The sequence below is a fragment of the Callionymus lyra genome, chromosome 6 (assembly GCF_982586985.1).
Source record: "Callionymus lyra chromosome 6, fCalLyr1.hap1.1, whole genome shotgun sequence".
NCBI classification, from domain to species: domain Eukaryota; kingdom Metazoa; phylum Chordata; class Actinopteri; order Syngnathiformes; family Callionymidae; genus Callionymus; species Callionymus lyra.
The window spans coordinates 15,254,703-15,270,003 of NC_141823.1; the positions used below are offsets into that span (position 1 = coordinate 15,254,703).

Below are 15,301 nucleotides of genomic sequence, written 5' to 3' on the forward strand. Positions count from 1 at the left end.
TTTGCGTGTCACATGATTCGCTGAAAGTCCGATCATGTACCTTGGTTCACTTTGTATTGTATGAATTTAAATGGCTTAGAATTTAAAATCATTGCATTTAGAAAAAATATGTTGGAATAATTGGAAATGGAATTTGAATCTCAATTTGTCAATTGTTTTTATTAATTTTGAACATGTTCAATTTTTGTAATTCAATAATTTACCAACATGAATTAAACCTATCAATAAACAAATTATTCAATACAATTATTCAACGAAAACACACCTATTATTCATTATTATTATTATAATCCTTAAATGATCAATTAATACTTAATTCTTTAAAAAACGATTTTGATTAAAAAAAAGGAAAATCCAAGTTTCAACATTTGAAATGTTCATCCATTCAATATTTTGTTGGCACTGATATACTTCCAAAATCTTCCATCTGTTATATTGAGTTACTATGATGCGTTTGGAATTTAATCACTAATATTCTAAAAGCCTGTTCCAGCTACTTAGGGTGAAAGGCACCCATTGCTAGAGAGAAAGACAATGACTGTTCATTTTAATGCTTCAAAATGAACTGTCGCATCTCTGATGTAAAAAAAAAAAAAAAAAAGCAACTTTCAACTGACCTTGTGGGAACTGTGTTCTCTCCATGATGGTGGGTCTTCCTCTTAGAGGAGCGAGGTGGGTTAGGGGAGGCGGGTGGTGGTCTCTCTCTCTCTACCTGCCTCAGAGGCTGGAAGGCCGGATGGTTCAAACTCTGCTCGGTCAGATATCGCTCTGTCGGGTTCAGAAGCAGCAGGTTCTGCCCAGATAACATACAGACGTCAGGTAAACTAGGAAGTTTGATTGACGAGAATGACACAGGAATGAGGTGAGGGAGGAGAAAATCCACCTTCATCAGATCCAGCATCAGTCCGCTCAAGATGCCCTGGTACCGTCTCTCTAAAGTCTGAGGATGAGTGACTGAGGGAAACTAGGACACAAACACAGAACCAGGTCAACTTGTTTTATGTTCACGGAGAAAGAAATTCACCGACAAAAGTTATAGTTTTTTAAACACGATGATTAACCCTCTGAGATTTCTTTTGATAAACGTTCTTGCAACACTTTGATGTAAACATGCAAAATTAAATTTAGACTTAAAAGAAAACCATCAGAGTGAACAAAACAAAAACACACACTCATAGCGCACACACACACGGTGTTGTTTGGCCCTCGGAGGAATTTTTGTCGTACTGCTAAACTCAACCATCTCATGCGTCATTGCAATCCACTCAGTCATGGTGCTGGGAAGACTGCCATGCAGGGAGGGAGGAGAAGTGGAGCTGAGGGTGCAAGGAAATGAGGGAAAGTGGATCAGGAAGGAGCAGAAAATAGGAGCAATTGGCCACTATTGGAGGTCATTGAAAAGATGAAAAGATAACTGGCCCCGAGCAATATGAACCTAAACATTCAAACAGATGACACACCGGTTAGACGGGATTTCACTGCCAGATTGTGGAGAAAACGCTTCCATGCAAGAGTGTGATTCACCCTCGAGGAACCACAGTTTCCTACCCTGATTCCATGAAAACGCGGGTTGTTGTAGAAGAGCTTCATCTGCTCGGCAGGAAGAGGACCGAGGACCTTTTGAATGGTGAAGAGCTGAATGAAGAAAATATAGATCAGTGTTATTACAAATAGAAGAAATGACATGAGGAGATTATAGAACACATTTAAATAAACTAGAAACGTAACTATATCTTAAATAGACATTGTTAAGATGTAGCAATAAGTTAAGTTTAGTGAGTATTTTAAAAAGAGCAAAGGTCCTATGAAAAGCTTCATCATGCAATACTTTGCAAAATACAACCACAAACACCGCATCTTATGTTGAGCCTCTTAAGGCGATTTAAAGTTGACATCGAAAACAGAAGTTTGAACGACAAACAGACTGAACATATATCTACACAAAGCAGACGCCAGATGCATTCACATATGCCTTTGGTATCACTATGTCTGCAGCATCAACAAGCTGTTGATATTTCAAAACATAAATGCTTATGTTTTAGAACATTGTGTATATTTTCCCTCATCTAAGATTCAATAGGGAATACCAGTCGACCAGCTGACAGGCTGAACATCCTTCTGAAGAAAATGTGTATCTCAGGAGATTTTTATTCAATAGCAAAATTGTCAATTGGTGTTAGTCATGGAAAAATTGGTTGTTATCTATACGTGTCCTTCTGCGTGCTATTGTCAGGTTTCCTCTTTACGAAAGAAAAACATTTCATCACATAGATATGAACTGTTAATATTACATTTTTAGCCCACTTTAAGCTGCAACATGCTCAAACTATAATTAACATGACAACACTCTAGGGCACAGTGTTTTGTGTGTCATAATGTTATGGAATGTTTATTTGTGATTGACGTCATGCTTAACTAAAGGGAACAGATACAAGTCTTAATAAAACCAAAGACTGAATCAGTGTCTCAGTCACTTTTACTGTAATAGCAGTTATGTGCATTTCTTAAATGTATGATATTAAATCAAATACTGACAAATCATTTCAGGCCAGCCTGTTTAAAGTAGGTTGTGAGGAGTTACTGCTGCATTCTGGCTCTGATACATGTACGTCATACAATTCTGGCTTCGAAAAACTACTCCTGTCTGGAAGCCTTGGGAGGTGGTCTCAATGTTGATCCCACACAGTCTATGGTTTTAACCAGATTTAACTTAGATATTCTTAGTATATTAATTAGCATTATCATTGCTTGGTGGTTAAAAAATCTGCTTCTCGATTCTCTGAATAACTCAGGGAGTGAGACCAAAAATGTCTGGTGCAGTATTTCCCTCTAATCCAGTAAAAGGTTGAGTCAATTCAATCTTCTTAAATAGATTTAAAAAGATGAGGATCAGGAAGGTCCTTCAACAAAATTCAAAGTCATTGCTAGAGAAAAAAGAAAAAGTCCACAGCTGTAGAGGTGAGTCAATCTTTTGGTCCGAAGTCATATTTTACTATATCATCATGCGGTGAAAGAAATTGAATCAGTATGCATGCTGAGTGAACAGCTCAGAGGCTGTTTAAATTACTTTTTACAACACTTACTAACCTGATCAATCTCACTTTCCCCTGGAAACAAGGGCTGCCCGTCACTCAACTCCCCGAGGATACAGCCCACCGACCACATGTCCACGGCTTTTCCATAGGGCGCTCTGAAATCACACGTGACACCTAATGTCAAACACGTTAATAATTTCACTCATGACTTCACTCTGCAAACTGTAGAACCAAAAAAGAAAAAAAGTTGTAGATGTTGCACAACCCAGGAACACTCTGAGTACTTCTCTGAAGAGATGGAAAAGCGAGGTCTGGTTAGAAAAGGCTGGAGATCTGGCAGCAGAGAATCAGAGGAGTGATGGTGTTGGAGGAAGAGAGGGTTTTGAGTGGGTGGCATTCAAACGCTTTCTCAATAAATGTTCCAGGGCATTTACTAAATCAGGCAACGGCTTGTTCAGCTCTGTTCCAGTAAGAATTCAACCCAGTGTTGCAAATGCAAGAAAAACACCTGCAAAATGATGAAGAGGACGCTAGACACGCTTGATTCCATAAAGAGGACGTATGAGTGGACTGTCTGCCCTCTCTTTTCATAGGTTTTAACTTTCTGGCCCTCAATTCAGAACCCAATACTTAAAAATAACATTCCTCCAGATGGCTGTGTTACACATTTTGTTTCACTATTTTAGATCTCAGGAATCAAATAACTGCCTACATCTGAAATGAGGTGTTACAATCTGTCACGAAACAAGTAGCAAGTAGAAATAGTGCAGAGACCGCCATGCTATAGTGGGCTGTGAAAGTAATGACACTGCTTCATGGAGCTTCATTAGAAAACTTTTTTAATCGTGCAGGCTTTTTCTTAATATTCTTGGGGCTGCTGTGTTTATGTCTATGTTGTCTTGGCCTTTTAAAGAAAGTATTTTAACCGTGTATTGTTTTTTTATTGTTTAACCGCTTTGTTGACTTTACAACTAATAATTACTTACTTACTTAATTAATCACTACTCTGTACAACTCCTACACATCCGTACTAACCGTGGGAAGAATCCATTCATCCCAAACAGAAACACACATCTGTCACATACTGCATAGTGACAAAGTCATGAAATATAGTATAGCAAATATTTTTTCCCGCTTGAAAAGGTACTGGTAAACAACATAAAACCTACCCCAGCAGAAGCTCCGGTGAACGGTACCACCTCGTGGCCACGTACTCAGTGTAGTTAGCATCTGTTCCCTCTGAAAGGTTTCTTGCAAAACCTAAGAAAAATATCAAATACATGAGGAAATTTGACGGACAGATCGAACACATCCGAGACAAATTTACCGAAGTCGCAGAGCTTTAGAACGTCCTCAGAGCTGATGAGGAGGTTTTCGGGTTTGATGTCTGAGAGACAGAATTGTGACACACTCATGTTTGGATTAAATACATTGAAAAATAACATGCAACATAGGATGAACTTAAAGAGAAGTACATCAATAATCAAATACACTTCTGAGAGGTAAGTACTTTCCACCTGGTCAGACTGGACAGTATAGTGTTTGGCAGAAAATAGCATGACTATAACTCAAAGGGATATAGTTACCTCTGTGCACTATTTCATTTTTGTGACACCAATTGATGGCTTTGATGAGCTGGTAGATGTAGCTGCGGACTTTATCAGGCGCCGCCCCGTTGGGAAGCTCCTCCAGCAGCTCCAGCATGTTCTGCAAAAACCAAACATGACTAATGAAACAGCAGATTTTGACCAACAATAAGTGAATTACAGATTATTTTCCTCCATAGTCTATACAATGTAATGCATTTGAAACGATGTGAACTGGGTAATGAGGACCTGAGAATAACAGCGTTCAAATATAACCTAACAAAGTGTAAACTTGGCAAGATACCCTAGCAACACAGTGGGGTAGCACATCATACTTAATATGTTTCCATGGTGATGCTTTTACATGCTGAGTGGACACAAGAAGAGGAGACCTTCTGAATATAGTAGGTAATAAAGTGAGCTGAAGAGTGGATATGACTCCTCACAAATACAAATGATAATAATCTTCTTAATCTGCTCACCCTCTCCACATATTCGAAGACCAGATAGAGCTTCCCTCTGCGTCGAAAAGCTTCCTTTAGCTCGACGATGTTGTCTTGCTTCAGAGTCCGAAGCATTTTAAGCTCCCGCAGGGTCGTCTCCTTGACCTCCTCATTTTCTGTGTGGATATTAAACAGAGCGATGATTTCACTTCCCCCGTCATCCATCACTTCACTCACCTTCACTGTCTTTGAACTTCTTAATCGCCACCAGCTCATTGGTTTCCTGTGAAAACACCAGAACATGTTAATGAGCAGACGAACCACACATTTATAAACACGTCCAATCAACTATAGCATTTCAATCCCACACCCCTTTAGGCATTTGAAATCTTTGATCTCATAAGTATGTTGGAGGGCTGTAAGAAGAACGTGTACAAACTTGACAAATCCTTTTCAACCTTGTTTATATATAAAGGCAGATCCTTTCCAACAATAAAAAATATTTTCAGCCAATATAACTGAGCATTGTTTTTATTTACATAATGTAATGCATGTTAGCATTTTAAATACCATCAATTCAAGTCTCAAATGACCTCAATAGAAAAGTAGGTTAGGAAGTAATGTTCCAAAACTCGCAAGCAAAACCCAGTAGTACCTTATAAAAAGGTTGTTTCAAGGGTAACTAGTGTGAAAACCCAACTCTCCTCACTCTCATGTTTCAAATGTTTAAATTCTCTTCTCCAAAATGCAGTAAGTCCCTCATCATGACAATGTTTTGAAGTTATTACTTAACTATAAAGTTCTCCCCCGTCTGAAATATCGGCGAACAAGAGGTTATGAGAGTGGAGTCCATTATGACGTAATCATGGCTTCACTCCTCCTCCAGCCAGCTGTAATCACGCCCCACTATGTTTATACAAAGAGTCCCTTGGAGGTGGAGACTTCTGGGATTGATGACACACTGTGACAAATCTCAATGTTTGACCAATCATAGCAGAGTGGGTGTGGTTATGGTAAACAAGATTAAATGTAAATATTGCAATGAAAATAGAGTTTTGTACAAACAGACAAATACTGATGAGTACAATAGATGTCCAAGATCTATTTAAGACACACTTAAATCTACATACTAGTTGCTCTTTAATGTGCAAACAGACTTCGCAGTAGATTACTTTCTAAAAACTTGTGATTTTCCAAACATTCTTTATATTAAAATCTCTACACAGTATATTAATTAATATGTTAATGCAATCAATGTTTAAACCAAGTATTTACAGCGCTTCACTCTTACCAAATTTTCCACATGTTACAGCCTCAATCCCATAATGACAGTGAAAATAAAATATGTTGAAAAATAAAAATAAATAGAGAAAAACAAAGGTATTCTGCAGTATAGTCAATTAAAGTTGGACACCTATAATGTCTGTGTCATGACCAATATGACTTTCTATAAGATATAAACATAATAATACTTCAAAGAGAATTTCAATTCAATTCAATTCAATTTTATTTAAAGTGTCTTATCATAACAAAGTTATCTCAAGACACTATACAGTTGAAATAAGACTGTAGTTGATTAAGGAAAAATAGATCCCAGCAATTCAACAAAGAGCAAGAAACAAAACACTGTACAGTGAGCTGTACAGTGAGCTATGGCGAGGAGAAAACTTCCTTTTAGAAGGCAGAAACCTCGAGCGGAACCAGACTCATTGTTGACGGCCTGCCGCTTTGACCGGCTGGGAGGAAGGATGGGGGGGTAGACAGATGATGACAGATGGATAAGGAGAGGAGTGAGGGAAATTATAGTGAGAAAAAAAAAAGAGGAGAGTGTAGGAGAGTCCATGGAGGTGCTGGAGAGAACTCGGGATCTGATGACGTGGTGAAGATCCTGGATCAGCAGCAGCTGAATCCAGCAAGATAGATAGCAGAATAGTGATATAGATTTCCCTGGACCACACAACAGACTTTACGTTCATTTTTTTCCTCTGAGAACTCAACAAGAGTTTAAACGTTTCCATTAAATTCTGTAATAAAATTCTGACTAGCTTCACTTTAGTAACTCATGATAAAGCTTTTAAGTTCTTAAAAAAGTTTTAAACTAAAACTAATGTGTTCTACTGTGGCAGGGAAAGTCGATTGTTTAGCGCGGTTGTGTTTCTGGAGGAGTCAGACAATAGAGATGTGTCCGTGTTGATGCAGAGCGAGAGCCATCAGCTGCTGGCAGTGATATCTCCTGCTCATGCCCACTGCTCAGCAGAACTTGTTCTTCTCGAAGTGCTATTTCATATGACAGCTGGTGATGTAAAGCGAGATCCACCGTCGATCCTGGCCGCTGATAAGTCACGTAAAAGTAAATAAATTAAGTTATTTACACATGTATATTAGATTTACTAATTTATACTCTCGAGTGATCCTATAGTCGTCGACCTATAAATAGATTTTGGGCTCCCCTTCCATTATTGTTTTTAAAGCAAATTATAATTTATACTTAAAGTCTGTTACACATTATATTTTATTGTAGGTATGCGTTTAACCGCTTCATGGATATCGGCTTGCATTAGAATCCCTTTAATGATATAAGTTTTATGTGAGTCTGGCAAAGGTCTTTCAAATTTATGGATTCACACACTGAATTTTTGAACCTGACAATTGCCTGGTTGGATCATGTTTAATTTTCTGTTGCTAATTTCATGAATTTGAGTTTGAATTTTAAAACGTAACTGTGCTTTATGTTTCTGTTGCTGTAAATTCAATCTACTTGTAGTGTGTTTGTTCAATCCATTAATCCGTTTTTTTCTATGCAAATTTTGAGGGACCATGCTTCAAATGTTTCTGTTAATTTATCGATTAAAAATGATTGACATAATTATTATATAACTAAACCTATTACCTGTTTCTTTGTTTGGTGAGCTTAACAATGATACCAACCTTTTTAAAATCGGATAAATATTAGTATTAAGGAGATTGTCCAGAAATTAGTTCATTTTTTAAGATATTTAATACATTACTTCCTTAATAATTATCACTGGAAAATGACACTTATATATCACTGGGATCATCTTTACAAGAAACTATTTAATTGATGTTTCATATAAATCAATAAATCTTTCATTTTAATTTACACACATACTGTACTATTGCGGTTGTTTAATAAAGGAAAAATATAAAGTAAAGACAAAAGTATGAAAACAATTAGCCTACCACAAATTTAAACTTGATACGTTTATAACAGTTTCAATAAGACAACGATATTGCTCCAAGGTTTGTTAGATGCTAACTCCATTCGAAGCAAATCCATTTTATTTTGCCATTTGCTAAAGAGATAGATAGAGTGATGCTAACTGTCACCATCCAACTTCCTACTTGCTGCAATCTAATAAAGATATTGTACTTGTTGTTTCTTCCTTACCAGCAGAACATCTCTTGATTTCTTGATAGTAAATAAGTAAGTAAGTAATTTATATTTATAGAGAGCTTTTCTGGACCAGGGTCACAAAGCGCTTAAACAATAATAAAAAAAAATACTCAAATAATATATACTAAAAAGATCAAGATAATACCGAGAAAAACGTGTCCCAGAAAATCAGGGAAAAGCCTGCATGAATAAGAAAGTCTTAACTTTTACTCACTAGCATACTAGCTTCTATGTTGCTAGCTCCACCGGTTAATGACGTCAACTGGTGACTAAAGCTAATTATATGTTTTGTTGTTGCTAAAGCTAACTGTCTTCCTCTTTTTAATAATAGTATCTTCATTTTGACTTGAAATATATTTTTGATGAAGAATAAAGAGTGAGTATATCCAATATAAGGCACAGCATTTATCTTCTCTGATCGATTTTATTCTTTTGACCAAGACAAGCATCCTCTCATTTCACTCCTACAAACCATTTAGCGCCACTGATTCACCTGATATGTCTTTGCGTGTGTGATAGTGCCAGAAGAAAAACCCACGCAATCACGTGAGCGACATACAAACTGGAAAAAGGGAAAGAATCAATATTTATCCACCACTTATTAATAACACACTATTTTTTTTTTATCATCTAAGATTAGCATTCTTAATTTAGCCTTTTTTTTCCTAATGTTTTAATTAATATTATTTTTAGTTCATTGCACAAGGCTTCAATGATTAATGAGTTACATCAGATAGTAAGTAAGTAAGTAATAGTTATTTGTAAAGCGCCTTTCTAGACCAGGGTGCTTGAACAATCAAAAACTATACACAGTTAAAATATATACTCAGACACATAAGACAAACACAGGAGTCCCAGAAAAATCAAGGAAAAGCCTGCACAAATGTCTTAAGATGTTTCTTGAAGGAGTCAGTAGATCATCAAACACAGAGGAAGATCGTTCCAAAGCTTAGGAGCAACAGCCTGGAAGGATTTCTCTCCTCTGGTCTGGAAGCGTGTTCAGGAACCATCAGTAGATTCTGATCCACAGACCTCAGAGCCCGAGCTGGGGTGTAAGGCTGGATCAGATCACTGATGTAAGGAGGAGTCTGACCATGAATAGATCTGAAAGTAAGAACCAGAATTTTAAAGTTGATCCTGAAAGAAACTGGAAGCCAGTGAAGAGTTTTAAGGATCGGGGAAATGTGAGTTCTTCTACTAGAGCAGGTCAGAATTCTCGCTGCAGAGTTTTGTATTCACTGCTGGTGAGACAACTCCTTCTTGTTTAGACATGAAAATAAACTGTTGCAATAGTCTAAACGAGAAGACACAAACGCATGGATTCCATCTTCGTTTCTTTCAATTTTCACTGTATTTCTTTCTTGTAATTGCCTGCTGAGAAAATATCCTGAAATATTGTCTGCAAAAATGCAGTAAAGATTCCTGACAAATTAATTATCTGCTCATTTCGCGCATGGTTGTCTATGGGTGGGAGAAGGTGCTCGTACACCAGGGACCACTGGCTAGCATGTAGGTTGCTTTATTGTCACCGCTACACCACTGATTCAACATAACACATAATTCTCTCCGCTTCACACACCCACGTACGCTAATATATCACTCAAGACTGAACAAACGCTGGCACACACTTGCTTCACTAATTTATTGTTCTCTAAAGTGCGATGTGTAAAAAAAAAAAAAAAACCCTGCATGAACACATTAGAAATATGTTAGTTGTTGGTCTGCAACTCTTACTATCTGTTCCGCACACACACCTTCTTCTAACAGGGTGACCCATTTACTGTACGCCTGATCGTTGTATTCAGTAAGTCCCTCTACACCTTCTCCTGTGTCTCACACACACACTCTCTCTAGATCTACCTCCCTTTTCGCTTTTGACCTGTTTCAAGCTCACAATGATAAAAAAGAACTCCTGGAGATTCTAAAAAGTCTTTCATTACTGTGGTCTGGCTTCGTACACGAAACCCTGGTTGTATCTGCTGGAAGTGTCGCTCACGTCTCAACAACTCAACAGCAATTCATGAGATTGAACCGTCATTGAGGGAAGATTCAGGCTTCATTCGTTTAAATCATTCATTCTATCGCTTCATCTCATAATGCTCTCATTTTGCTTATTGTACAACCGAGGCACCCCACTGAGAGAAGCGAAGAGAACCTCTCGAGCGCGTGGGAAATCACAATATTTAGCCTCAATCAGTGAATGACAAGTATGTTATTTTGACGATGAGACGAGCCCGCTTCAGTGAGGAAGTGCTAAAAGGAAACAGCTGGCTAAATTAAAAGTCAAAGCAATGGATTTCTTGTGTTTTTATTTAGCACGGGATGTGTGAACGTGGTAACAATGGCGGCACAGATCTGAAGAGCTTGAACACACCAACATGAAATGATGAAACGATGACAAATGTATTTTCACATTATGCTGATTAATATTTGATGAAGAGGAAAAGCTATAAAGTGTGGTTTTTACCTGGTATTAGTGTCATTCATGTCGTTTTCCTTTCAGAGTCATGAATTATGTGAGTCAGACCTTTTGAATAATTGACTCTCTCTCACCACAGAGTGTCTATCTATCTATCTATCTATCTATCTATCTATCTATCTATCTATCTATCTATCTATCTATCTATCTATCTATCTATCTATCTATCTATCTATCTATCTATCTATCTATCTATCTATCTATCTATCTATCTATCTATCTATCTGTCCATCTGTCCATCCGTCCATCCGTCCATCCGTCCATCCGTCCATCCGTCCATCCGTCCATCCGTCCATCCGTCCATCCATCCATCCATCCATCCATCCATCCATCCATCCATCCATCCATCCATCCATCCATCCATCCATCCATCCATCCATCCATCCATCCATCCATCCATCCATCCATCCATCCATCCATCTATCTATCTATCTATCTATCTATCTATCTATCTATCTATCTATCTATCTATCTATCTATCTATCTATCTATCTATCTATCTATCTATCTATCTATCTATCTATCTATCTATCTATCTATCTATCTATCTATCTATCTATCTATCTATCTATCTATCTATCTATCTATCTATCTATCTATCTATCTATCTATCTATCTATCTATCTATCTATCTATCTATCTATCTATCTATCTATCTATCTATCTATCTATCTGTCTGTCTGTCTATCTTTCTTCATGTTGCACTGCTAAATGTTTCATCATCTAAATCATCCTTAAGAGAGAAATAAAGAGGGAGAACATGATGAAGACATATTGAAGACTTCTTCTTAAAATAAACTATTGTTTCCCTTCTGCAGCTGACACAGATCTTCAGAAAACAAACCTCCATAATCTTCCCGCAAACAGCCGAGATATTCCCAAAATGGGCCTCGAGAGATGTCACAACAAAAAGCCACACTGACTGTCAGCTGCATTCTTTATTTGAACAAATCTGTGGTGCACCATTGTTTGGACGAGCACTCATTTGCATCTTCCTTCAGTCCACGTGAACTTCTCTCTTCAGAATGGAAGTAATTTATATTTTTTAAATCACTGAACCTATATTATTTATGGCTTGTTGCAAATTTCATGAAGCTATCCGGTGAGAGAAGATGTGTTGGGGGGGTGGACAAACATGTTTGAATGGCACATGCAGGTGAAGAGAAAAACACGTGAATAATTAAAAGTCACCAAAATAGAAATTGGAATGAGCCATTCTTGGAAGTCTTTATATGTGTTGTTCTCTGTTTCGTGGCCGTTTTTCTAATGCGAGACCTCCAAGCAAAGACAGACATTACTTTTATCACCACTAAACATTGTAATGTTGCACAATGTGTTGAGTTCTAACAGTCAATACAAGAGTCGGTGAATGGGGTGCATCTATAGAGCCGAGGAAATGATCCATTTTTAATGAAGTGGATGTACATGTTGGGATATTGGGACCAAAATAGTTGCTGGAGCCTGTTTCACAACTGGATCGTACTGAAATAAAAGGCTTAGCTTGAGTAGAGAAAGAAAAAGCCTTGAAATATAAGACAAATATATTATTTTAGAATAAATAAAACAAATAAAAAAAAACTGTATTTTTTCTCTTATGTTTTGAAGTGAATCTCTTCAGTTTTTAATTTTTGTATTCCTTAACCTTTATGTTACCCCAGGGTCAATGTGACCCAAATACCCGGAAACAAATGTGTTAGACTCAGAGATCACACAAGATAATTGTTCCTGTATGATCAAGATCATTTAAAAAAAGTAGACGTAAAAATATCTATTAAAAAACTCTATTTTCCTATAGAGTCATTTCAAGCTGTTGACGGTTATTTATATTAATAAAAATACATTTAATAGTGAAAGTTACAGCTTGACCACAAACATTTGTTTTAAAAAAAAAAGATCAATGTTAAAATGTTGTAATGGCATCAGATAATAATTTTAATTTAAAAAAAAAAAAAAAAATGTTGGGATTGGGAATGTTTGGGAATGAAGATCATGACGGAAATAAAATTACTCTACACATGGTGGTTATGGTTTTTTATACAGTAAATACTAATGTATATTTCCTGAATGTGTTCCAAACGGGCATAAAACATTCTTTAGAAGACATTTGACATTCCTTTTAAACCCACTCAGAAAGGTTTTATGTGTCTATAGCCGTAAAACAAACACCAGCCCTTTTCCAAATTAAATCTGTGATCTCACACTTAAAATAACCTCTCACAACATGGAATACTTGGAATAAAAAATGATAAATGCTAAACTGGAAGTCAATCTATTTTGCACTCTCTTTTTTTCCTGTTTATTTATGTAAAGTCTTAACAAAAATTAGGTTGGTTTATTTCGAGTGTTGAAAATGGATTCAGTTATTTATGGGAGATTCTTTATATCTCCTCAAACAAGGGCACCTAAAATTATCCTCTCGTCATGTCTGATCTTTGCTTCAGAGCACGCACCTCCTTGAAACGTAAACTGACTCTGTGACCACATCTCTAATGGCTTCAAGATACAATTGGAATCAGGACCTCTGTGCTAGTCTTTACTCGAAAAGCTAAGTAACTTCCCTGCTATAATCTGAAGCACCAATGTAAAGCAGTCAATTCAAGATGACCCGTCAGTCTCTCAAACACATCAATAATCTCATCAACAACACTTTTGCTGATGAGGTTTCCCACACAGGTGTTAATAATCTGCTTTTAGCCTGAATTGAGTCGATTTATCTCAGGAATAGTCTGTTCTCACATCTTGGCCCCTTTTTTTTTTTTTCTTCGGGTTATTTAGCACAACAAAACAGAACGAGCGGCAACAGCGACATTAATGTCAACGAGAACTTTTAAGAAGCAATGATTCATCATTGGAATATCAGCAAAGAGCTCCATACTTTCAGCTACCAGCGACAATCCTTCGGGTTCAGTCGAGGAATATTGAGACGATCGAGGACTGTTGCGATTTTAGCAGCAAAGTGCACAAGATGAAAAGGACCTGGTTAGAGAAGGTTTTTAGTTTTACATAGTTTAGTTTTGGAGATTTAAGCCATGAAATGTACGTAATACATGATCATTATAGAATCATGGTCTCCATAGAACGAGAAAAAGATATTTGCCTCAACCCTAATATTTTTGGTAAAAATTCACTAAAGCTCTGGGTCAGTGCTGGTAAATTTCCACTGATGCTGAAGCTCAGGTTTGTCATCGTGTGAATAAATGACCATGAATACATTTTCTCCAATTTCCTCATCCCTTCTGGAACAGTCTCACTTAAAAGGAATCCAGGGGAGTCAAGAAGTGAGTCTTGCTCAGACGAAGCTTTCAGAAATACTGTGACCATTAACACCGCTTTATCCTTCCTTCACTTATGAACCAGACCCCGAGATGCTTGAACATCTCAATTAAGGGAAAGAAGTTATTTCTAACTGGACTAGGCTCACAAACTCTAGTCTACCAAAGTATCCAGTAACCTGACAAAGTAAGAATCAAACGCGTGTTCTTAATGTATTTTTTCACCTCTGGATATACTGTAGTCCAGGGCCGGGTCTAGGCAGGGGCAAGAGGGGGCCTTGCCCCCTCAAATAAATGTTGTGCCCCCTCAAACTTACAAGTAAGTAAGTAACAGCACAATGCCCCCTCAAGATGTGTGGCTGCCCCCTCATACATGCCTGTCTAGACCGGGCCCTGCTGTAGTCCAGGGTCTCCCAACCTCTTTCGTACCACAGGCCAATTAAATGTCAAGATTATATTCACGGGCCGAAGTTCAGCCAGAAAAAAGGAAAAATACAATAGCATGACCTGCAAAAAAACTGTCAGGTGCATGAAAAATACATTCCATCATAACACTAAATCAGCAAGAACTCCGGACTGGTTACAACAAGATATTTATGTATTTGCATTTGTGTATCTACAGTATGTATATTTCATTTTATGCCGATGATGTTGTTTTGTGTGTGAGTGTCTCCTAGCTTTTAGAGACTTTGTGCCAAATTGTGAGATTGTGTTCAAACTTTATTCATACGGAACAAGTTCTCTGAAACAGAAGTTTTGTTTCTATAGCTCGTGATTTTCATGTTCACTAGTCAAAAATCGTGTGCTAATGTTATTTCTGTGAAAATCCCTATGTTTTTCTAGATGAAACATCTTTTAGGCAGTAATAGTAAATAGAAAATTTAGTAATATATGGGTCACGGACCGGTGGCTGTTGGGGACCACTACTGTAGACTATTTCTGACACAATGTTTGAATTTCAGATTATGCAAGGTATTTTTAGTTTTTCTTAATTCTACTAACAAAAGCTGTGTCCCAATTCCTAACTTGTGGTTTGGATATTATTATTTAAGTTTTGTATTTTGGATACTT

General features: G+C 37.2%; 1 protein-coding gene across 2 annotated transcripts in view; it reads right to left on the bottom strand.

Annotated features, from left to right (window-relative positions):
- The window catches only part of cdkl5 (cyclin dependent kinase like 5), a 34,663-nt gene that overhangs the window by 13,036 nt on the left and 6,326 nt on the right, over positions 1–15,301 (bottom strand). For both annotated transcript variants that reach the window (XM_087793862.1, XM_087793861.1), the window contains exons 4-12: positions 5,302–5,347; positions 5,104–5,240; positions 4,622–4,742; positions 4,363–4,422; positions 4,205–4,295; positions 3,088–3,190; positions 1,549–1,635; positions 884–964; positions 618–793 (exon numbers count right to left, since the gene is read on the bottom strand). In XM_087793862.1, coding sequence (XP_087649988.1) covers positions 618–793; positions 884–964; positions 1,549–1,635; positions 3,088–3,190; positions 4,205–4,295; positions 4,363–4,422; positions 4,622–4,742; positions 5,104–5,240; positions 5,302–5,347 — 902 coding nt within the window. The remainder of the gene's footprint in view (positions 1–617; positions 794–883; positions 965–1,548; positions 1,636–3,087; positions 3,191–4,204; positions 4,296–4,362; positions 4,423–4,621; positions 4,743–5,103; positions 5,241–5,301; positions 5,348–15,301) is intronic.